We start from the raw sequence: 25,541 nt of genomic DNA, 5'->3' as shown, positions 1-25,541 counted from the left end.
AGACAGACAGGGTTCATGTCAACCAGGAAGAACCAGGCTGCTCTGGAGATTTCTCTGCTCACAGGGACGTTATGCAGATTTACTTCAAACACAGACACACTCAAAAAGAGCAGAAACTAAAACTAAGGAAAACAGCTCACCTTAACCACCGTATTCCAAAATGGGTGCATAACATACAAGGAGAGGGGGTTGTTGTCCACCGCACTGTACTGTGAAGGAAACAAAACGGGGAGAGAGGTTACGCCGAAGGCCTCAGCGAGCCTTTCAAGAAGCCCTCTTCTAACAGGCACAAAGAAAGATGCACCTTCTTCCCCACTGCCAAACATATTACCAAGCCACAGGACACCATTCAGCTATTTGGAAGCTTCTGCTCACCTTTCACCAGCAAACTTTGAACCAGAGAGGTTCAATTTGCATCTCTTACTCTGTGGTACCAACACAGCACGATCTTAAATACACCATGACTCCAACATCAGATGTCGCTCTTGTGGTGTAACAGCAGTAACCTTTCAGACAAGGAGGGCAGGCCCTACACCAAAAGGATCCTATATATCAACTCGTCCCCTTGGCATTTTCAGAACCTGTCTAACATCCATTTCTGAACACACAACTTCAAAGTGGTTGAGGAGGTAATGAGATTTCAGTTAAATGGAGGGGGATACTTGGCCGATTGTTTATATCCCATTATCTCTATCCCTCTTGCAGAATTAGAAAAAGTCTGGCCTGGTCGCTTGGAGTCGGTGAGTAGAAAGGATCTCTCAAGCCAGATGTCTGCCTGCACTATACAAAAACCTTAGGACAGGAGGTGGCTGGAGGGCAACCTGATTCAAAATTTAGCCTGAAGACAATGCCATATATCTACTAGTTCCACCCCCTATCTGCTGCAATTTGGAATGGCACAAACATGAAACAGATGCCAATAAGTAAGAGGTCTGCAGAGGAAAGCAGAAATTCATCACAGCCAGCATTCTGCCTTGGGGTACAGCAGACACTAGAGGGAGATGGAACCTTTCCGGCTCTAAGTGGTCACACAGAATGGACCTGAAAAGATAACTTTCCAGAGGCTTAACCTATTTCATCTGCAACCCCAATGTCTTTCCATTTACATTTTTGCACCTGTAGCTAGATGAAGCTTTTGATTTCCAGTTATATTTTTCAGCTTCTAAAATACATTTTGAAAAACCCTGGATCCCTCCAAAGCTGTTAATATCCCGATTTATAAAATGCTATCCATGTAATTGGATCTTCCAGATTACTTTTAGAGTGTCTGGGTGTGCTAAAAGTAAGGACACCAAAGATGGAGGGTCAAGGATAATAGGAAGTGAACAAGCATAGCTAATTAATACATTCTCAAACGCTGCTGCTGGGGACCAGGGGATTAAGGGGTTCCTGGAGAAGCTGGTTTTTGAGGAAGTGTTTAAAGGCAGTTTCGGCACCTAATAGGCGATCAGCACAGAGAGAAATTTTCAGGGCACAAAGAGAAGCAAGAGAGATCAGGCAGGAGAGTTTCAGGTAGCTCTGGTTAAACAGAATGTGTACAAGCAAACAGAGTGCACAGCGAGCAGAATGTCTATTTCTAATTAAGCATCTCTTACCTTAATATCCTTAATTAGTGTAACAAATACAGGGCCCAGAATTAGGGTTGCCAGTTCCAGGTTAGGAAATACTTGGGATATTTTTGGAGCGGAGCCTGAGGAGGGTGGGGTTTGGGGAAGGGACTTCCATGCCATAGAGTCCAATTGCCAAAGCGGCCATTTTCTCCAGGTGAACTGATCTCTATCGGCTGGAGATCAGTTGTAATAGCAGGAGATCTCCTGCTACTACCTGGAGGTTGGCAACCTTACCCAGAATCCAGCTTTCCTTGGTGCAGAATTTTGGTTACATGCATTGGTCTAGCACTCTGATGTTTCTAAAAACAGCATAGTGTTACATGCGCCACCTCGCACAAATCCTTGCTGAAACTAGTCAATTTTAATTTCACAGCCGGTTGAATCATCCCATTAGATGAAGTGGCCAGTCTGCTGCCCTGAACAGCTCTGGCAGCCACAGTCTATCCTCCAGGCTTGTTCATTTCTCAAACCTTTCAGCACTACCAGTGGGTCAGATTACTACCGGGAAGTATCACAGCAACACAGAGAGAAAAACCACAACCACATGTGGGGTGTGTCAACCAAGTCTGGAACAATGGAGAGAGAAGCAAGGCTGTCCACAAAAAACAAACAATGTAATCACACCAGTTTTAAAGTGATCCAATTTAAAGGAATCCAGGTAAGAACCTCACAACCTTTATCAATACAGCCAAACGATATGGCCACTTAGATGTTCCCTTACAGGAGATAGGAAAAAAATCTCTCCTTATACCTTTGTTATGCTTGCTAAGCATAACAAAACATAAGCAAGGAAGTCTTGAAACTTGCGCCATTGCTGGTCTAATTGAACCAAGCCTTGGCAACTTCTTCTCTTTGTCCATCACGAGATGCAGCCATCACCACCCGAATGCCATTTTCTTTGATTCGGCTCCTGCGCTTGAAGGACGATACCAAGCAGTTCAAAAAGCGCCCACATTTTAAAATCCTATAGCAGAAGGGTAGCCAACTAAAGTCAATAATCTTCCAGAGTTTGAGAACTGGTAATGTGTGCATATGCTTTTTGCTGGCACTCAAACTGTTTGAAGCTGATTGCTTGGGTCCGTTCCAATAAGGACTGCCTACTCCCATACAAACCCGCCCAACTGCTAAGGCCTTACAAGGTCCTGCTTCAGATTAGGTGGGTGGCAACCTGAGAGAAGGCCTTCTCAGCCATGGTGCCAAAACTCTGGAACTCTCTCCCCGGGGATATCTGTCTGCCTCCTGCAGTCATTGTCTTCCACCAGCAGGTGAAGAACTTTTTGTTTCATCCAGCACTCACTCAATAATCCCTCCTTCCTGCCCTATGTTTTAATTACTGTTTTATCGGCTTCTAACACGCAATTTAGTTTTGGTTTTAATAGTTTTTATGATATGTTTTTATGACATTGTGTTTTAATATTAAGGGGTTGGAGCACCTTTCCTTTGAGGAAAGGCCAACGAGCCTGGGACTTTTCAGTTTGGAAAAGGTATGAAAAAGGGAGGGGAGCATGATAGAGGTTTATCAAATTATGCGTAGTAATTCCAGGGTTGTGACCTAGAGGCAGGCAATGGCAAACCACCTCCAAATGTCTCATGCCTTGAAAACCCTGTGGGGTCACCACAAGCCAGATGTGACATGACGGCAAAAACAAAAAACAAAAATACAAAGGATAATGGACAGCATCCTCCTACTCCCTGCATGGTATACTTTGTTTTCCCAGGTTCCCTTTTGTTTTTGCAGCCCTTCCAAATCCTGGAAAGAATTCCTGGGACTGAAAAACCTCACACACACACACACACACACACACACACACACAGAAACAGCCAGATAGGTCAGGGGCCTAGAATGAGGAGGCCAAGTGTGCTGTGACTGTTCTTTCTTCCTCTCTTGCAAGCACGGCTCCACCAAGGAAGGGGGTCAGACCGCGACGGTGCGCGCTCCTTGTAGAGCTATTCTTCCTATTTCGTGAGTAACAGGGGTTGAGTCTCTCATCTGGAGAGGGGACAAAGAGGATGGGGTTAGCCCCCCCCCTTCCAGAAAAGGCCAGTTTGGCGAGCAAAGATGGCTGACAGCAGCAAGCTAGGCAAGACGTCTGCCCACTTCTTGTGCTACCCTCAGCTGTAACTGGCAACGGGTAAAGTGGTGCCCACACAAGACAAATGAAGGGGCAGAAAGCAGAAACTGGTACCATGGCTAACCTCATTTCTTTTTTATTTTCACCCCACACTCCTCTCCGCGGGCTCCGAAATATAGAAGGGCAAAGCAAAGCAATCCACTTCAGCACCACAGCTGGGTGCAGGGAGCAACTGGCATTATTAAGAGGGAGAAGTGGGATGACCAATGGGAAGGGGGAGAATACGAATGCTGCGGGAGCTACACAGTGGGTTGGAGCACAAGCCACACACTACCTATTAAAGAACCACACGTGGCTTCTGATCCACGGTTTGGCCACCCCGCTATAGTGCAACTTTCCAAGCCTCTGGAAGAACCTGAAGTCAAGGAGCCTCAAATGATTCTCCAACGCAGGGATCCCCAACGAGGTGCCCATGTCACCTTCCAACACTTTTTCTGGTGCCCACCAAGTGCTTTTAGAACATGGGTGGGGTCAGATGGGGCTTTCCCCCAGTATGGCGTCTCATTTTTTAAAATGTTGCTTTGGCAGCAATTGCTACCACAGCACAAGGATTTTACTGTGTTACTGAAAGTAAGCCGTGGCAGCCATATTCTGGCTGCCTCTCGTGGCAGCCGTTTTGTGGCAGCCATGTTTTGGCTATGTCTACCATGCTGTGTCAGAATTCCAAAGGTACCCACAGGCTCAAAAAGGTTGGGGACCCCACTCCAATGTATGTGAGCAAAGGTCAACTGTGGACTTGCTGTGGCAGTGAAGAAACTTAATCTACACAAATCCTGATAAACACAAAACCATTATCCCCCTCATCTTCCAGGGATTCTAATCTTGATCCTGCTACCCCGAGCACCACCCATCTTTCCAGATGCCTTCCCCCTCAGAGTGAGAACAGGTTCATGTTTCAGAATTCTTCCATCTGCAGCAATTTTAGTGAGGGTAGTTATGCAGGAGCCCCGTGGCGCAGAGTGTTAAGCTGCAGTACTGCGGTCAAAAGCTCTGCTCATGACCTGAGTTTGATCCCGACAGAAGTCAGTCTCAGGTAGCCGGCTCAAGGTTGACTCAGCCTTCCATCCTTCCGAGGTCGGTGAAATGAGTACCCAGCTTGCTGGGGGTAAAGGGAAGATGACTGGGGAAGGCACTGGCAAACCACCCCATAAAACAAAAGTCTGCCTTGGAAACGTCGGGATGTGACATCACCCCATGGGTCAGGAATGACCCAGTGCTTGCACAGGGGACCTTTAACTTTTTACCTAGTTATGCAGACCTTCACACAGAGAGAAGTAAATCTAACCATAGTCCTACCCTGAAGATTTTGTCAATTTATACTGCTTTATAATATTTAATTTCACTGCTTAGTTGACTGAACATATGTTGTTCAGTACTGTAAAAAGTTAATGTATACTCACATTACATAAAACACACATTGATCTAACATGCTCAATTTGAAGAACAGTTTGTTTAAGAGTTCCACCTGAGACTGAAAATGCACTGGGCTTATTTACCTTTGAAGGTCTTCTCCAGAACTTCAAATAAATCTATTTGTGCGTCCTTACACAAACTGTCCTTTTGTAAGCAAATGTAAACACACAAAGTTTGAAGGATCATGTAATTACTCCTGGTTTCAGTGGACAGAATTTAGACTGAGTGACAGAAGGATTCTAAAATGGTAAACCCAGGAGCAGGGAAGAAGATAAATGTCTGTTGAAAAACGACAACTGAAAGGAGTTAGAGAGGATACACACATGAACACATGAAGCTGCCTTATATGGTGGGAGCTAGCGTGGTGCCCTGACCTGGATGGCCCAGGCTAGCCTGATCTCGTCAGATCTCAGAAGCTAAGCAGGGTCAGCCCTGGTTAGTATTTGGATGGGTGACCACCAAGGAATACCAGGGTTGCTATGCAGAGGAAGGCACTGGCAAACCACCTCTTGTTAGTCTCTTGCTATGAAAACCCCAAAAAGGGGTCGCCATAAGTCGGCTGCAACTTGGCACTTCACACACTCACACACAGCGTGGTGTAGTGGTTAAGAGCAGTGGACTCTAATCTGGAGAATCGGGTTTGACTCCCCACTCCTACACATGAGCAGCGGACTCTAATCTGGTGATGAACCAGGTTGATTTCCCCACTCCTACACATGAAGCCAGCTGGGTGACCTTGGGCTAGTCACAGATCTCTTACAACTCTCTCAGAGCTCTCTCAGCCTCACCTACCTCGCAAAGTGTCTGTTGTAGGGAGAGGAAGGGAAGGAGATTTGTAAGCCGGTTTGATCCTCCTTAAAAGGTTGAGAAAGTTGGCATATAAAAAACCAACTCTTCTTCTACTACTACTGATGTAGACCACTGGCCCATGAATGTCAGTATTGTCTACTCAGACCAGCGGCAGCTCTCCAGTGTGTTACACAGAGGTCTTTCACATCACCTATTGCCTGGTCCTTTAACTGGAGATGCCAGGGATGGAACCTGGGACCTTTTGCATGCCAAGCATATGCTCTACCACCAAGCCACCGAAAGCATGAGTGAGAAATAAAAGCACACAAGGAGGAAACAGGGTAGCAGTATTAATATTTTTACGTAATAGCCATAGTTGTGTTGAGTTTGTTAGCCTTTTATTTACTTAATTTATAGCCTGCCTTTTTATACCCTGCCTTTCTCCACAGTGTGCAAAGCACCTTATATCACTCCCCACTCCTACACTGCTAGCCTCTATTTAATCAAAGATGCAGGAAAGCTTGACATATTGATGGGAGGTGTACGGCGAGTAGACTGCCTTTAAACAAAGATGCCCTACAGCAGCGTCTATCCTGGCAGATTCTCCAGATAAAAATGAGAGCTGCCGAGAACCAGCACAGACAAGGAGAGGCTACCCAAATGCTGGTCTACAGAGAAGATCTCTAGCAGCATACAAAGAGGAGCTGGACCAGAAGGGTCAGTACTTATGCCAGCGCCAAGCCGAGAAAAAAGAAATGCTGCAGAAGCTCTCCATGACCACCCGGCAGTTAGAGTGAGAGCTGAAGCAGTGTATGAAGGGCACAGTATTTGTTTACCAACACTGGTTATTTTAAATGGCTGGATAAATAAGATTCACCCTTGTGCTAAGAAAAAACACACACATTATAAGTGCATTTGGATCACCCAAATCCAACACTGACCAGGGTTGGACACTCACCCGCAAGAACCGAGAGGGATCACGCTAGTGTCCTAGAAGTCACTGATCCCCTAACCATGCCCCTATTTTATCCTCACAGCCACCACCATGCTGTGAGGTAGGTTGTGTTTTTTGGTCTTCTGACCTTTTTTAGGAAGCCACTTTGGGCTACTGAGGAAAGAATAGTGAGAGTATTTTAGCATAACAATTGCATTGCATAAAACATTAATGGACAGAACAGCAAAACAATCTGCAGGCCTCTAATTTAAAGGCATTTTTAACAGGGAACTTATTTGAAATACAGTTATTAAGATATTCTTGACAGGGGCTAGGTTAGAACAGATGTGTCTCTACTTGGCAGGAATAGAATCAGTATAACTGAGACTGTCCTAGGAGGAGGGAAATGTTTTACTTGAGAGCAGAGTCCATCTGTAAAGCGGCATATATTCTTTTAATTCAGCACTGACTACTTATTTTAATCAAACGTCTACTACATTAATTATCATTGCAGAAAATGTAATGTACTAAATGCACTAACACTGAAGAAGGGATGTAAGGAGATATTTCCTCAAGAGCCCGTAAAAAGATAAAGGTCCCCTGTGCAAGCACCGGGTCATTCCTGACCCATAAGGTGACGTCACATCCCTACGTTTCCTAGGCAGACTTTTGCTTTATGGGGTGGTTTGCCAGTGCCTTCCCCAGTCATCTTCCCTTTACCCCCAGCAAGCTAGGTACTCATTTTACCGACCTCGGAAGGATGGAAGGCTGAGTCAACCTTGAGCCACCTGAGACCGACTTCCGTGGGGGTCGAACTCAGGTCGTGAGCAGAGCTTGGACTGCAGTACTGCAGCTTACCACTCTGCGCTACGCAAGAGCCCGTAAGACAACCAAAAAACACACAACACTGACAGGAGAGCCTTGTGAACAAAATAGCATGGGGGAGGTCTACAGTGGAGTAGCAAGTCAGACAAAATGGCCTACCTATTTGTACCAATGGAAAACTTGTTCTGCTTCCTCCATCAATGCAAAAAGGAACTAAGGTGATTTGCTCAACACCCCTCTCACTATGGCACCCTGCACCTTGAGGTATTTTGTCCACAAAGCTCCCCTGACCTCTAGCACTGGGTTTTTTTTTGGGGGGGGGGTTAAGAGGAAGACAAGGAACAAGCCACCTCCATGAGGGCCTTGTACTTATGGTTCATAGGATGTACCAAATATGGTCACCCTACATCTAAATTATGAAGGTTAATAGTAAATTTCACAATAGTAAAACCCTAGCCAAATCACTGAATGACAGGCGTGCGGCAGCAGACATTTGTTTAGTAGCTCTTGAGTTTACTTACTAATGTTTGCCTCTGCTGTAAAAATAAAAGAATGCCTGTTTAACATACTGGCTAGGAGTAAAAAGAGAATGCCCACAATTAAACCTTACCTCTGCTATGAACTTAACAGTCATCTCACTTATTCTCGACCTCAGCCTTCCCCCACAAACCAGCAATACAGGATAATAACTGCCTAATTTACAGACCTGAATTAAGGATGCAAGTTTATGTGTAGATTGCAGACTCCATAAACAAGAGTTCATAACACTTAGCATATAAAAACAGGAACATAATGAAAGCCATCTGACAGGACATGGAAGCCAACCTGGATACTCCATTTGTGATCTTACACTAATTGTAGGCACTTCACACAATAGGATTTCTTGCATGGATATATCACCCCTGTTAACATGCAGTGTTCACATACATTGTCAGCCTCCATTTAAATGATTTTCCTACATAGACCATACATGACCATGCAGGAAACTCATACATGAACACATGAAGCTGCCTTATACTGAATCAGACCCTTGGTCCATCAAAGTCAGTATTGTCTACTCATACTGGAAGCTATCCAGAGTCTCAGGCGGAAGTCTTTCACATCACCTACTTGCCAAGTCACTTTACCTGGAGATACCGGGAATTGAACCTGAGACCTTCTGCATGCCAAGCAGATGCTCTACCACTGAGCCACGGCCCCTCCCCATGAAAAGATTCCAGGGCAAAAAAGATGGAGAAGTACAGTATGGTAGCCCTAAGGTTAAAGTCAGGGTTATGGGTTAATGAAAGGAAGAGTTTTTTGTACTTCGAAGTCCACCCCCACTTCCTAACACACAGATTATGCAGTTTTTCTTTTTAATACCTCAGCTATCATGTGTTATATATTCTTTTCAGACAGCCCTTTATTAATTTTATCTCTGTACACAGAGGCCCACATATTTGCTTGTGGCTGCAAATTTACTTCTCTTCGGCTGGGTACGTACGATAAGTGACCACCATCTTCCTGAGCAGGAACTAGGAAGGGCCCACAGGAAATGTCCCTCAATTTTGTGCTGCGCTGAGGATCAGTTATCACATCTGAGGCAAGATCCCACCCATTCCTCTGAGTTGTGGGAAAGGCAGGCCTATAACAACCACACATTTTGACAACAGCTGCAGAAGTAGGCAGTACCTAAGTGGATCCTTTCTGCACGTCCTGCATCTGTCCACCATTTTGTTTTGCATCAAGAATTTGGACACTGAGGCTCTTGCCTATGAAAGCTGATGTCACAATGAACTAGCTCTAAGTATTTGAAGGGCTGTCAGTTAGAGGAGGGCAGGGAGTTATTCCTGTTGGCAGCAGACAATAGGACTTGCAATAATGGGTTTAAATTATGGGCGGAAAGGTACCAGCTGGATATTAGGAAATTTCTTTTTACAGTAAGAGTTGTTCGACAGTGGAATCAGCTCCCTAGGGAGGTAGTGAGCTCCCCCTCGCTAGCAGTCTTTAAGCAGAGGCTGGACAAGCACTTGTCAGGGATGCTCTAGGCTGACCCTGCATTGAACAGGGGGGTTGGACTAGATGGCCTGTATGGCCCCTTCCAACTCTATGATTCGAACGGTGCCACAGAAACACTACCTGTTAGGCTGAGGCCTGTGCGCCAACTTGGAAGACAACAGTTGCAAATTTTTCATGTCACCCATTTCTGTTTTTCTTGGGGGGGGGGCAGTATTTTTAATGCATGACACAGCATGTACACAATTAAACCATGTATACAATTAAAAAAATAGAAATGGACCCCTATATTCCGGTTTATTTTTCAACAATGAATTCCAGGAGGAGGAGAGGGACCGATGTGACTGCCAAGGTCTGAAGTTCACCTTGCAGGACTCTAATTACTTGTGTAAACTCCAGAGTTCATATAGCTTAGCCCCAGTTCCATTACATAAGTACTTGTTCTTATTTCAGAGCTCTACAGCACAAATGAGTGCAAATCCACTCTTTGGAGACAGCTTCACAAAAACACTTGATCTTACTTGAAACTGCAGGGCTCCTGTCTCTTTTAGCCAAATGCTGTTGAGCCTTAAAATGCGTGGGGCTTAGCTTTACCACTGATGGACACTTAAAAGAGCTGGGGGCATACAACCCATAGTTTGCATGTTTGGTATGGTGTCAAAAACAACACTCTGGAGGATCTCTGTATCCCTCTATCAGCTGAGGCTGGTAAAGCTAAGCCAACTGTGACCACTCTTGGATAGAGGTAACCTGGCCATAGACACCCATCTTGATGCTTGTCAAAACGAACTGTACATAGGGTTGCTTTTGAAGAGTATTTGGAAACTGATCTACAATACGGCAGCCAGGATGACTGAGACTGTCCAGACTATAGTACAGCAATATTAAGAGACCTATAAGGCCAGCTTTGGGGAAGGGATTTATTTGAACAGCTGAAAAACAACTCCAGGCTATGTAACTAAGTTGACCCCAACCTAAAGTTTCTTGCTAAAAGGCAGAGCATAAGAAAACAGATCCAAAGAGAAACAAGGTAAGAGGCAGCTATGAACTTGTAGGAGGTCTTTCTATGATTTCATACACCAGAGCACTATTAGAGCGCGGCCGATCACGGTGTCTAAACAGAATTCAATATAATTCAGTCTCCACAACAACAAAAAAGGCAAGACTGAACCAAGCTGACTATATATACTGCCAGAATGGAAAAACTGCACATATTTCATAGAGGTTAGAGAGCCAGCATGGTGTAGCGGTTAAGAGTGGTGGACTCTGATCTGGAGAACCGGGTTTGATTCCCCACTCCTCCACATGAGTGACGGACGCTAATCTGGTGTACTGGATTTGTTTCCCCACTCCTACACATGAAGCTAGCTGGGTGACCTTGGTTGGGGTAGTCATAGAGCTCTCTCAGCCCCAACTACCTCACAAGGTGTCTGTTGTGGGTAGGGGAAAGGATGGTGATTATAAGCTGGTTTGATTCTTCCTTAGGTGGTAGAGAAAGTCGGCATATAAAACCAACTCTTCTTCTAAATACAGCACAGATAGTTCCATAACCATACCACGGAAATGGCTTTTCGATGCTCCCTATCTACTATAATCTCTGTTCGGCACACACAGGGAGCCAGAGCTCGGGACAACCATCTTGCGCTCAAGCCCCTTCCACAATTCCTGCACCTCCTAATTCGTCCAATTTTCTTACAGCTTCAGTAAGTCAAGACACTTGCAGCGAAACACTGACACCAAATCTCTGTCCCCAGGAAGAGATTTGGGTTACCAGTATTTCTACAGTACTAATATACTCTCCACTGCGTTTTCTTCTTGCATCACAGGATTAAGCAAAATGCTCTACTCAGAGACCTTGCAGGGGAAGGAGGCAGGTGATGTCATGGAGCTAAATAAAAAGTGAACTTGCTTCAGACTGAAGTCGGTTGGCTTTTAATTACAGCTACGGGTGCATGGAAAAAGAATACTCAATTTCACTGTTATCTCAGTTGCATGTTTAAAAATTACGAACATACAATAACTGTATTGACTGGGAATCTAATGACCAAGAAGCAATTTTTGTGAATCATTGCACAGAAAAACAAATTCTGCTGCTGGTTCAGCTCACATGCCCTACCGTCAAACCTGGGAAACTCAAGAATGATATGGCATTATGTCCAAATTGACAAAACAAGAAGGGCAAGCAGCTGTAATCCATACATCTGCTTGCTGCATGTTTGGGAGCTCAAGCAATGGCTTGGGTTCTCAACTACATGAAGTGCAAAGAAAAAATTGTCCTCATGTCTGAACTGAACCTTTGTTTGCCTCCCAACTTGGATTGCAACATGTTCTACTTTTCTTAGGTACATGTTCCTGCAATAGCCAGGAAGGAAGAACACACAGCTTTACTTGCTTACTAGAAAACTGGTGATGCTGGACACACGAGAAAAGAAACCGACTCACAAGTATATGCTGTTCACTCCTCTGGCGTATCATACCCAAGTCAGGCCCACTGACCCCCACAACCAGTATAAAAAAGCTCACACTTACTGTCATATCTTTTTTCTCCAGGCCAGAACTGTTCCATGTCTGGACTTTGTCTGCACCAGTGGCTGGCCTTTGAGCAATTCACAATTCCAAGCCAGTGCCGAAAACACACAGAATATCTAGAGTGCAACGTGCCCAAAACCTTAGCAAATCCAGCTTTTCTCCTTACTGCAAAGCAGGATGGATTTGATTTAAAACAAATTGATTTAAATCACTAGCCAGTAAGACTATATTTAAACCATGTTTTTCTACCTAAACAGCACTTCTCGTGATGTTTCATTTGGGCCACTAGGCCTCGCATTTCCTTGTCGCAGTGTTTGCGCTTTGCACACATGCCTGCCTTACGCATAGGTTGAGGAACTTCATTAAAATATTCCCAAAGGGGGTATTTTTACAGCCTGCTGCCATTATAGGTTTTCTCCTCCAGGGAGAGAATAATATGATAAACCTCAGGCTTCACACACAAAGATCCCAAGACTTGTGGAGAATTCTGCTTAAAAGGTCCCCCCTCACACCTAGCTCCTCCTGCAGATCTACTCCCCTCCAATCAATCTTCTATTCATTGAACTTCTTGAAACATAGTACTTAAGAAGGGGTTTATTTTGTTTACATAGATTTGCAAAGAAGCAATGGGATTAAGGATTCTCAACTCTGTTTATTTTATAACATTTTTTGCCATGAAGAAGAGGCATTTTATCTCTGCAGACACAAATCCACAGTTTTGAGAAAACAAGCATCTATGATAATATCTTCTAGACAGAAAAACTGCCCAGGATAATTTTACAGAAACTTTTGGAAAAGCATGACACTGTGAATGGATTAATGGAATTCGTTTACCAAAAAATGTAAGCATTGCATCAATAAAAAGCCTCATGCTACATTAACTAAAAACTAATCCTCCTTTCATGATGAATAACTTTTGGACTATAATGTATATTAAACAGATTTTTCCTCAAAAACATTTTATTTAAAAATCCAATTAAAACTTTTAAAATCATTGATTTGTATCCACCCTGCTGCAAAGTGAGACTGATGGAGAAGACCCACACACAAACAGAGAAACCATTCCAGACCCCTGCAGTATATTCCTTCTGAACGGCAGTATATCATGTTGGCCTATTAACCTGTCAGGAAAGTGAGATTGCTGCTGTCGCCAAGGAGCAAACTCTAGAGAGAATCATTTGTGTGCATTAGAAAGCAGAGCAGAGACCTTATGTGCAATAAATCATGCCACAAGGATGTCAGAGGACAAGCAGATGATGCATTTTATAGTTGAACAAAATCAATTCAGATTCCATATATGGCTGTTTTTCCCCCAGCCTAAAATTACTCCCTTCTAAGCTCAATACAGTACAAGGCACTGATTCAATTATGACTATTGTTGCCAGTCCGACTTTGGTACTTGACTTCCCCCCCCCCTTAAAGCCCTTCAAGGTCAGTATTGGTTCTCGTAGGTTATCCGGGCTGTGTAACCGTTGTCTTGGTATTTTCTTTCCTGACGTTTCGCCAGCAGCTGTGGCAGGCATCATCAGAGGAGTAACACTGAAGGACAGTGTCTCGAGACACTGTGTCTCTTGAGAGACACTGTCCTTCAGTGTTACTCCTCTGAAGATGCCGGCCACAGCTGCTGGCGAAACGTCAGGAAAGAAAATACCAAGACCACGGTTACACAGCCCGGATAACCTACAAGAACCAATAAACTCTGACCGTGAAAGCCTTCGACAAGGTCAGTATTGTCTACTCAGACTGCCAGCAGCTCCCCAGAGTGTTAGGTAGAGGTCTTTCACATCATATACTACTTGATCCTTTTAACTGGTGACGTTGGCAATTGAATTTGGGACCTTCTGCATGCCAAGCAGATGCTCTACCACTGAGCCACTGACCCCTCCCCTCGTAGAGTTTGCACACAGTAGAGTCAACCGGGAGCCTCAGCCAACTGGCAATCCTTGAGAAGCCATATCATCCCTGTACAACAAATGTGCTTGCTGCAGTCACGCTCAAGCATTTTACATGATTATAAGGTAAAGGTCCCCTGTGCAAGCACCGGGTCATTCCTGACCCATGGGGAGACGTCACATCCCGACGTTTCTAGGCAGACTTTGTTTGTGGGGTGGTTTGCCGTTGCCTTCCCCAGTCATCTTCCCTTTATCCCCAGCAAGCTGGGTCCTCATTTTACCGACCTCGGAAGGGTGGAAGGCTGAGCCAACCTTGAGCCGGCTACCTGAAACCGACTTCCGTCAGGATCGAACTCAGGTCGTGAGCAGAGCTTTTGACTGCAGTACTGCAGCTTAACACTCTGCGCCACGGGGCTCCTTGCATGATTATACGCATCACATATTCTACACATTCCTAAAGGAGACATGTGAACTGGTCCTAAGCTAGCCTACCTCAATAGAGGCCATTCAGAAGTTATGCGTTTAGAGTGCAAGGGAAACAAAACACATGATTTGCCCACTGTAGTGCATCAAGAGCCCTTGGGACAAAAGCCGATGATCTGTGCAGCTAAAGGACAATCACCACTAATTTGGCTGCCTGCCTTCATGTAAACAGTGACAAGCAAGTTCAAGTACATTTACTGATTTATGCTTCTGGTCTGGAGTCAGTTGAGTTCAGGAAGGTTTGAACCATCAAAATTCCTCCACCCCCACCACACTCTAGTGTATCCCAGCTGAAAGAGTTAATCCTCTGAACTGCAGAATATTAAAGCAGTTCAGCTTCGACATGGCCTAGGAACAATTGGGCATTGATTAACTCAGGTTCAAAAAGATCATCTGTTTCCCAGAGGCTTCTGTATGTTAGGCAGCTGCCATTTTTCTACCACACATAACTTTTAAATTCACAAACTGGAATAAACCATGATATGGAAGAACTGTCAGACATGTGTCTGGCATGAGACTGGCTCAAAAAGCACAATTATCAACACACATGGGATGGTCATGTGAAAAGGCCTATAGGGATCTGTATCTCTTACTTGCCCAAGAAAAGGGGTCTTCACCAGCATCAGAAGCCACTTTAGGATTGAAGAACTCTGAAACCAGTTCAGTTTTTCTGGAAAGAAAATGTGCTTAACTGCTATTTTGTTCTGGAGTATTTGCCCACTGACATGGTCTGCCAGTTCCCTGACAATTCAAGCCACTGTTAGAAGCATTTTCCTCTTGCTGCCAGCAGTCACACGCACATTCCTTGCATGAGTTAGGAAGCCCATGAGCAGCTTAAGAGGAAAGCATGTTTCTTCCTCCTACTCCTCAAAGGATTTTCAAAAACTCACAACTAATTCTTTACTAAGTTTATTCCAAGGCTTATGAAAACACAATGGCACCGATTCTGTACCTTTGTTTCCTTCCTTGCCCAAAAACATGTTGGGAACTGCTGAGGCAGTCCTTACCAGAACCCAAGTGTCCTCAGGATTTCATACAACAGGCTTACGTGATGTAGAAATTAGCACTTTAATATGCCATGCTAGCTCTTCAACTATGCCCCGTATGACACCTGTGCTTTGAAAGAGTCATTACGCCACAATCCTTCAGGGCATAATATTACTCCTACACATTTATGAAGGAGGTAACTCACCAATATACTTTTTTCAGACAGCAAAATAAACCTATTTTGCTCCCTCATAGTTAATGTCCTGGTCTTTTGTAGTTCAGGGAAGAAAAATCTATAAATTTGTCTGTGGCCAGGATCCAAAACAACTACTTTAGGTGTACCCGAGGAGCTTGTCCAGTGGGAATTACTTTCTTTGAACAGCAAACTGCTTTTGAAAATCCCCTTAACTTCCTTAAGGAGGCATTCCACAACTATACCACCCTTATGATGAAAGTAAAGTGAGGTCTATTTCAAAGGCCCATCGAAAGGATTACAGATAATGACATGCTTGGAATACCTAATTGAGCTGCATGAATGCTAAAAAACTGACCCGGATCTGGCAGTAAAGTATGCATTGTCACTGGGCTTTGAAATTGCAGGCCTAAAGCCATGCAGTTCTAGAGAGATTTCTGTACTTTTAAGCCAACTTCTGTAAGAATTCTGTACTTTTAAGCCAACTTCTGTAAGAATTCTTACATTTGGGACCTTGACAGGTTTTGTTAAAGAAACAGCCTGCGTGTATTTTCTGTGCTTCAGTCCTGTGCCTCAATTCCAGTTTCTCTGAGCAGTCATTTGTTTGGATGTTTCCTAAGATAGTCTGTCCAGAAATCCTCTGCCACAGTATTTGTAATGACTTATATCCATCTCAATGGGTAACATAATAGGAGTCCAGGAAAGCCAATTTCCACCACATTTCAAAGGAACCAACTTTCTTCTTTATCTGGTTTAGCAACCTTATTCATGTCAAAGCCAGATAAAAATTAAGAACTTCAATGGTTATGATTCCTTGGTTTTTGTAGGTTATCCGTGGCTGTATAACCGTGGTCTTGGTATTTTCTTTCCTGACGTTTCGCCAGCAGCTGTGGCAGGCATCTTCAGAGGAGTAACACTGAAGGACAGTGTCTCTCAGTGTCAAGTGTGTAGGAAGAGAGACACTGTCCTTCAGCGTTACTCCTCTGAAGATGCCTGCCACAGCTGCTGGCGAAACATCAGGAAAGAAAATACCAAGACCACGGTTACACAGCCCGGATAACCCACAAGAACCAGTGAACTCTGACCGTGAAAGCCTTCGACAATATTTTGTTATGATTCCTATTTGCAATATTCCCTTAGACACATTTTTCTAGCTTCCTAGCTTAAATACTGCATGTGTAAATTAACAAGAATACGTGTTACTGAGTCCCAGAATGGCACGTGTCTCAGTTTTAAGAAAAAGAACTGTGCTTCAGAAATCAAGTGTTTGAAAAATACTAGTCTGTGCCTTGGTATACACCACTGGTCCCATACTAGCAAGATGTTTTTTGGTATTTCAAAAGTACCTGTGGGAATTAGATGGCCTCAGGGCTTCGAGGGCTATTTGCCAGCATAGCATAGTGGTTGGACTAATATCTAAGAGATCCAGGTTCAAATCTTCACTGCCATGGAAGCTTGCTAGGTGACCCTGGGTCAATCGCATACTCTCACAAAGTGATTGTGAGGATAAAATGGAGGAGAGGAGAATCATGTAAGTACCTTTAGGCCTCCACTGGGGACAAATAGTATATTGCCACATGCATACAGAATCTGTATGCTTGTCCAACAAGGCAAACCACAGCAATTGGGGTAGGGAAAATGACACAAGGGAAACGAGCCTTGGATACTCACTGTGAAGGCTCCTTCTGCTCTGGAATACGGAGGTCATCTGTAAAGTGGGTGTTTCCGTTCCTCTTGCTTCTGGGAGGCAGGACTAAAACTTTGACTTCCTGTCTCTGAGGAAACGCCCCCTCATTTCCAGTTTGAAACTTTCCGAGCTATAGGGCACAAGAACGCCTAAATTCCCCCCCCCCTTTTTTTTTTAAGGACAGGAAGGTTTAAATAGAAGGAACAACAGTAACTGTGAGAAGAAAACAACAAGTGTTAATAACAGCAACTCAACTAAGAGCCGTGGCTCCATTGTGGAAAAGGCAGGAAGTTGCTAGATCCCCAAACGAACTAGCTAATCCTGAACAAAATGCTAAATTCCTGAGAGGTGGGCCAGATGACCTCCGTATTCCAGAGCAGAAGGAGCCTTCACAGTGAGTATCCAAGGCTCGTTCTCGCTCTGGAAGAGGAGGTCATCTGTAAAGTGGGACTTACAAGAGCTGTCCCTGGCCCGGGTGGGTTAAGAATTTTGCAGAATGCTCTGAAGGACTCTGCGGCCAAAGGCCGCGTCCGCAGAAGCGAACAGATTCAATTTATAATGACGGACGAAAGTGGAGACGGACGACCAGGTCGCCGCCTTGCAGATTTCCTCTAGGGAAGCCTGTCGATGGAGGGCAGCTGTGGTAGCGGCACTCCTGACAGAATGGGCCGTGATGCCTTGTTGCACGGCCAACTTGTTTGAGCTATAGGCCTGGGAAATGCAAGATCTGATGGTGCGGCTTATTGCCGTGCGAGACATGGGTTTGCCTTTATTTGGGGCTGACAAATTGATAAACAAGGATTCAGAGGTCCTGATGCCCTCAGTGCGTGAGATGTAGATCTTGAGTGCCCTCCTGAGGTCTAAAGTGTGCCATTCTCTCTCTTTGGGATGTTGGGGGTTGGGGCAGAAGGAGGGCAGCACTAATTCCTGGTCCCTATGGAATTTGGTGTTGACCTTAGGGAGGAAGGACGGGTCTGGGCGAAGGACCACCTTATCCCTGTGAAAGGTACATAACTCTGGGCTAACCGAAAGAGCCCCCAACTCTGAGACCCTTAGAGCCGAGGTAACGGCCGTTAGGAACAAAACCTTCATTCTCAGGTGTCTTAGGTCGGTAGAACGTAAAGGTTCGAAAGGTGCCTTGGAGAGGGTGGATAAAACCGTATGGAGACTCCATGTGGCAAATCTATGGGCCACTGCTGGGGAGGAGAGACTGACCCCTCTAAGGAAGGCCCTTACATGAGGAAGTTTAGTTATCTGGATGCCTGAGATCTTGGGAACTAAGGTGGCTATTGCAGCAAGTTGTCGGCGAAGGGTGGCTGGCTTGAGACCCTTGATTCGTCCAACTTGGAGAAAGGACAGCAGGTGAGAAACTCGGGGTTTTAAGGGCTTTGCATGCTTGCGGGTGCACCACCTAACGAAGGTCTTCCAGGTCGTGCCATAGATGCGACGCGTGGATGGACGCCGGGACGCAACGATGGTGTCCGCAATTTCTGGATTGTAGCCTAAGGCTAAGAGCTGGTCCCTTTCAACAGCCATGCGGTCAAGCGGTACCACCCCGGGTCCGGGTGGCATATGGGACCCTGTTTGAATAGATCGTGTCGCACTGGGAGTCTCCAGGGATCACAGATTGACATCTCCACGAGAGTTGGAAACCAGGGAGGTCTCGGCCAAAATGGTGTGATTAGAATGATTGACGCTTTCAGAATCCTTACCCGTCGCAGGAGTCTGGGGATAAGTGGAAGAGGAGGAAAGACGTAGAGAAGAACTTTCGGCTACGGAGACAGCAAGGCATCCGTCATTTCCGCCTGAGGATGATAGTAGCGGGTAAAGAATCTTGGGAGCAGGTGGTTTGTAGCTGACGCGAAAAGGTCTACCTGCGGGAAGCCCAGGCGCTGGGAGAGGAGAAGGAAGGTTTCCGGATGTAGGGACCACTCTGACTCGTCCAGATTCCATCTGCTCAGCCAGTCCGCTTGTGTGTTGACTGTCCCCTGGATATGTTCCGCTGAAATGGAGGCGAGATGGATCTCTGCCCAGGATAGGATGAGCTTGGCTTCTCTGTGCAGGTTCAAGGACCGAGAGCCCCCCTGTTTGTTTATGTGCGCTTTCGCTGCCACATTGTCGGTCCTGATGAGAACGTGTTGGTTTTTGACCTGAGCAGGAAAGTGTTGTAGGGCCATCCGGATGGTTCTGATTTCCAGGGCGTTGGTGTTCATAAGTCGTTCCTTCGAGTTCCAGAGGTCCTGTGCCGGTTGGTTGAGAAGGGAGGCTCCCCAACCCGAGAGGGATGCGTCGGTGAACAACTGGATAGGAGGAGGAGTGATATATTGAAGACCCTGAGAGAGGTTGCTGGGACAGGCCCACCATCGGAGGCTTGACTTGACAGCTTTGGGTATAATCAAGCGTTTGAGAGACCAGAGGGAGATCTCCCTCTGATACGGGCGAAGGAACCACTGAAGGTCCTGGCATGAAGTCTGGCCCACCGTACTGCTGGAATGGTGGAGATCATAAGGCCCTGGAGCTTTGCTAGGTTGATGATCTGAGCTGACTTGGAGAGAAGAGTGAACTTGGCTAAGGAGGAGATCTTGGTTACCTTGTCCTCTGGCAGTGACAGAGTGTTGGAGACTGTGTCTATGTGGACGCCCAAGTGAAGCAGATGCTGGGAAGGGGAAAGATGACTCTTTTCCTTGTTTATCAGGAAACCATGGACTTCCAAAAGCTCCATGACTATCCTGGTGTGGTTGAGGCACAGATCCCTTGAGGACGCACAGATCAGAATGTCGTCTAAGTAGGGGTGCAGTCGGATCCCCTTCTCCCGTGCCCGGGCTATCAAGGTTACAAGCACCTTCGTGAAGACCCAGGGGGCGGATGACAAGCCGAAGGGGAGCGCCCGTAACTGGTAGTGTCTGAGATGAAAGTGGAAATGGAGGAATTTTCGATGGAGGGGATGGATCATGACGTGTCGGTAGGCTTCCTTTAAGTCGATGGATGTGAGGAAGTCCTGTGGTCGTAGAGCCTCTGTGATTGAACACAGAGTTTCCATCCTGAAGCGTCTTCTGAGGATGTGTCTGTTGAGGAACTTGAGGTCTAGGATAGCCCTCCAATCTCCGTTTTTCTTTGGCACCGTGAAGAAATAGGAGTAGATTCCCGATGAGTGCTCCTGTGGATTGACTGGTTCGATGGCTTGGATGTCGAGTAGATGACGGATGGCTTCTGCTGTTCTGAGTTGCTTTTCTCTGTTTGAGGTGCGAGCCGATGCTACCAGACGGTCTGGAGGAGTGGAAACCAGTTCCAGCTGGTAGCCCTGATGGATAACGTTGAATACCTAGGCATCTGGGTGGGAGGTTTTCCACCGGTGACGGAATTGGGTCAACCTGCCCCCCACAGGCTGAATGGGAGCGTCATTGTTTTGATGGACGAAAGAATTTGTCGTTCCTTTCTCCCTGGAAGTTGGTAAAGCGTGAGGGTTTGGAAAAGCGGCCCCCCCTCCGAAAGGAACCCCTGGAGGAGCTCCACTGACTTCTTCTTTATTCCGGTCTGTAACTAGACAGGGTGTGGGAGGTGCGAAAGGAACCCTGGGAGGAAAAGCTTTTTTGTTCTTTACTGAAGACCTTGGGTAAGGCCTTCTTCTTATCCTTGGTTTCGACCAAAATCTCTTCCAGCTTTTCCCCGAAAAGCTTCTTTCCCTGAAAGGGGAACCCCATTAAAACTGTTTTGGATCTGTGTTGTACTTGCCAAGGGCAGATCCATAATGCCCTTCTAGCCGCCGCAGTGGTTGCCATGGCTCTAGCCGTGAAGGCCATCATGTCTAAGGAGGAGTCTGCTAGAAAGGACACGGCTTTTAGAATCCTAGAGGCCCCCTCCAAGGCATTCCTGTCGTCCTCTGGGATAAGTTGACTCAGTTTTATGGTCCAGACTATTGCCGCACGAGAGACAAGGGCTGAAGTGATGGAAGCTTGGATGGCCCAGGCTGCTGCATCGTGGGACTTTTTGCAAGCCAAGTCGGCTTTTCGGTCGACGGGGTCCCTAATAAGGCCCTGGCCCTCCTGTGACTAGGTCAGAGGTATGGAGAGCAGTGACTGCGGGTTCCACTAGGGGGACCTTGAATAGATCAGCAGAGTTACTGGCTATGTTATAAAGCTTCTTAACCACTGCTGGAGGTTGGCGAGAAGCCAGGGGTTTATCCCACTCTGCATTGATAAGGGTTAAGAAATAATCAGGGACAGGGGCTACATGTGGAGGAGCGTGGTGCATATGGAAGAACTTTTTGGCCCCTAACTGCTTCTCTTGAGGCTGGGAGTCAGAAGCTGCATTTAAGTCAAGGGCTGCTAGGGTCTTGGAAAGTAGGGATTGATAGTCATCGGGGCTAAATAACCTGAGTTGCTTTTCCTCGGTAGCGAGGTCCTCTCCTTCGGAGGAGAACTCGCCTTCTTCCCTCTCATCGTCAGAAGAGGCAGGGGAAAAAGTGACTGTGGTGGTGGCTGATTTGGTCGGAGGAGCCTTAAGGGCTGCTTTGGTAAGCCACTGGCTCCCTCCCTCCCTTTGGGGTGGTTGGGAACTGGGTCCCTCCCCCGGGTCGCTAACAGAGAGTTCGGAGGAGTCACGGACGGAGGAGGTAGGGGAAGCGAGCTGCACCGCTCTGATGCCTTCTGCAAAGGCCTCCTTAATTAGGGCCGAGAGTTCCGCCTTAAGGGACAGCAGTCCCGTCGCCTCTATGGCGGCTAGGAGAGGGAGCGCGTTACCCTCCGAGGAGGGAGTCGGCGCCTTACCGGCTGGAGGGTTCTCCGAGGTTGCGGCTTGTGGCGCAGCTGGAGCCGTCGGGTTCTCCGGCCTCATCACCACGGAGGAGAGCCTGCGTGGTGCAGCTGCGGCAAGAGAGCGGGGGACAGTAGTTGTGCGAGCTCTTTTGTTACTTTTAACATGAGCCGCATCGGTTCCTTTCCTTTTAATGGAACCGTCTCCCCGCTTCTTCTTGCTCTTCCCCTTAGAACCACCGGAGTGGCTGCCAGGGTTTTTTTTGTTGGACTTGCGGGGCTGGGACAAGCAAGCCGGGGTCCAAATATTCCTGCGCGATAAAGGCATCAGGAGGAGCGTCCGCCATTTTGATTTGGCGGGAAAGCCAAAAACCTAACTAAAAAGGCCTATACTGTGCAGCAGGAAGACAGAAAAAGAAACAGTACAGATTAGAAAATAGACCTCTAAGAGGAGGAAGAAAGAAATTTTAGAAAAGTAGACTTCTAAGAAGAATTAGTAGAGAGCTGCTGATAGAGCCTGCTCTCCCGATGCGAGGCAGGAAAGAACTGGAAATGAGGGGGCGTTTCCTCAGAGACAGGAAGTCAAAGTTTTAGTCCTGCCTCCCAGAAGCAAGAGGAACGGAAACACCCACTTTACAGATGACCTCCTCTTCCAGAGCGAGAAAGGCTTGAACAATCTACCCCACCTCCATACCATGATGGAATCTGGGTTCTGCTACTTATTCAAAGCAAACAAACAAACCCTGGACGCGCCATACATGGAATTCCCAGAGTCTCATCTTTGTTCGGTGTGAGGCTTTCAAGTTCTAGGCGCTTCAGAGACTGGAATGGTCCCAGCAGGAACAGTCGTTTTTGAAGCTGACAGTGCCAAGTTGACATCTAAGGAGCTGTTTGGTATATGCACCGTTCTTTTCAATATGAAGGTGGGCTAAAATTGCTTTTGGGTCCTTTTCAGCTAGTTCACAGAATCATAGAGTGCAAGGGACCACCAGGGTCATCTAGTCTAACCCCCTGTACAATGCAGGAAAATGCAGGAAATTCACACCTCCCCCCATACCCCCAGTGACCCCTAAAAAAGATGGCCCCCCAAAAACCTGGTCAATCTGGCCTGGAGGAAAATTGCTTCCTGACCCCAAAGTGGTGATCAGCATTATCCTGAGCATGTAAGAAAGGGACACGAGAGCCAAAGCCTGACACAACCCTTCATGCCCTTCCTCTCATGATCTGCCTAAATTCATAGAATCAGCATTGCTGACAGATGGCCATCTAGCCTCTGCTTACAAACCTACAAAGAAGGAGAGCCCACCAACTCCCAAGGAAGCCTGTTCCACTGAGGAACCGCTCTGTCAGAAAGTTCTTCCTAATGTTTAGACAGAAACTCTTACGATTTAATTTTAATTCTATCACCTACTATTGCTCCTTCAAATATTCAAAGACAGCTCCTCTCCACAATGGACTCTTAAGATCATCTGTTTGGACAAAAGTAGTTGGATAGGAAAAAATGTTCTCCAGAGATGAAGACCAGAGTTAAATGCCTTGGTTGCATAATGCCAGGATCAAGTCCAAAGGAAGTAGCGGAGATAGCAACCGAGGAAAACCCCTCAAGCCCAGTTAATAGTACAGGTACACCAGCATAAACAAATTCCCGGATGACAAGCAAACAAGCAAGTTTAATTATGGAATTTATGAGCCTGGTTCTGCTTTTGCCCTCTGGGGGAAGGTCAGTGAGTACAATGGATTTTTGTTTTGTACTGCGAATTCCCAGGGAAAGACAGAATGAGATATTAAAGCAGCCACATATGCCAGTAAGAGCACATACCTCAGCAGCAAAAAAGGCACAAGATGTTTAGAAGCACAGTGGTTCAAGATGTCTAAAGCGCTGCTCTGCAACCACATGTCTCAATCAGATAGGTAAAATAACTAACTAACCTCACATGTTACATGCATGCGTGAGAAATCTAACCTGTTAAATTATGCAAGGTAGCATCACAAGCAAGCTCTAAATACATTCCTAATCAGAGTGGATGAAGAGCAAAGCTTTGAAGCCAACAAAGAGACTGGTTGTCGTCCATGTTGAACAGGCACATGGGCTGCTCGCTGAATATGGGCTTCACCTCTAAGGACAACTCTCCCTCCTTCCTCTTGGGTTCTGACTGTGAGAATAGGCTTTCCATCCCTGAGGGGCTGCCCTGGGCCCTGGCAAGGGTGGCAGCAAAGGAAGAGGCTTGCAGGCCACCTTAGTGGGCCACGGTAAGCAAGGGTCCTGGTGGGATGAAGCATGTCCCTCCCTATGCCTGGTCCCTTCCCTAGGGGCATGTGAGGGTGACCTCAGGTTGGAGCACTTGGAGCCCTGAGATGGGTGGGGGAGAAGTGCTCTTGTATCCCTTGCAGCTCTTATCTCATGACTCTCCTTAGAAACTCCATCATCTCAGTCAAGCAAGGATTGGTGCTGACGGTCACCACACTGGGGACCCCTGACTTACTGAATCACAAGACATGAAAGCGCTTTATAGAAACAAACAAAGGAAAGACCTGTAACGAAAGAGATAACACGACAATGCAACTAACTCACAGGGTACGTTATTGGATAAATTCTGGAAACCAAGGGTGGGTGCTCTAAAATTCTTCTCAATTCACTGCCAGTGAGACTTATATCCTCACTTCATCTTTCAGTGAGTGGTCAAATGGGAATCTATAAGCATGACTGATCAAGATTCCTGGACACGTTCATTCTGGATGTTTTCAGACCCATTTTGCCCCCCTTCTTACATTATTACATTTCCTTCAGTCACATGTTCAGCTTCCACAGGACATGCCTAGTTCGGAGAGGCCAACATCAAGTATGAGCACAAACAGTACATAGTGGACAGATCACAGATGTTCATAAAGCCAAGAGAGAAACACACAAAACCCACGCTGTTCATAATAACATCGCATTCAACCCCACCCCTGTCCTTTTTATTGCTTCAAAGAACCAGAAAAAAAGCCTACAAATCATGGTGTGGCATACATTTTATATGTAGGGCAGCAGTGTGTGAGAGAAAACCAGAACTGCAACCTAGAAAAGCCACATGTTAGCAAAGGCTAATCCCACAGAAGACCAAAGCAGTTAACTATTTGCTTACTAGGGGACAAAGCTGCAGGCAAAGTGACAGCATTTCCTCCTTCCTGACCTTTAAAGATCTACCTGCAGAATTACGGGATTCATTACAAATGACCACTGGATATTTCTGTTTCTCCTTCCTAACAGCCAGATTTAGTGCATCCCCCACCCCCCGAGTCTTCCATTTTCCCTTGCATGCACAGCACACTGGTAACATA

At 46.1% G+C, this 25,541-nt stretch overlaps 2 protein-coding genes across 3 annotated transcripts in view; one reads left to right on the top strand and one right to left on the bottom strand.

Moving 5' to 3' along the window:
• The window catches only part of SELENOI (selenoprotein I), a 60,266-nt gene that overhangs the window by 22,233 nt on the left and 12,492 nt on the right, over nt 1-25,541 (bottom strand). For both annotated transcript variants that reach the window (XM_056852491.1, XM_056852492.1), the window contains exon 2: nt 141-209. In XM_056852491.1, coding sequence (XP_056708469.1) covers nt 141-209 — 69 coding nt within the window. The remainder of the gene's footprint in view (nt 1-140; nt 210-25,541) is intronic.
• CCDC25 (coiled-coil domain containing 25) overlaps nt 1,667-25,541 on the top strand; it is a 103,937-nt gene continuing 80,062 nt past the window's right edge. Inside the window, exon 1 of the mRNA XM_056852494.1 lies at nt 1,667-1,672. The gene's annotated coding sequence lies outside the window, so the exon portion shown is untranslated. The remainder of the gene's footprint in view (nt 1,673-25,541) is intronic.

The sequence above is a fragment of the Euleptes europaea genome, chromosome 7, assembly GCF_029931775.1.
Source record: "Euleptes europaea isolate rEulEur1 chromosome 7, rEulEur1.hap1, whole genome shotgun sequence".
NCBI lineage: Eukaryota > Metazoa > Chordata > Lepidosauria > Squamata > Sphaerodactylidae > Euleptes > Euleptes europaea.
This window is presented reverse-complemented; position numbering and strand designations above follow the sequence as displayed.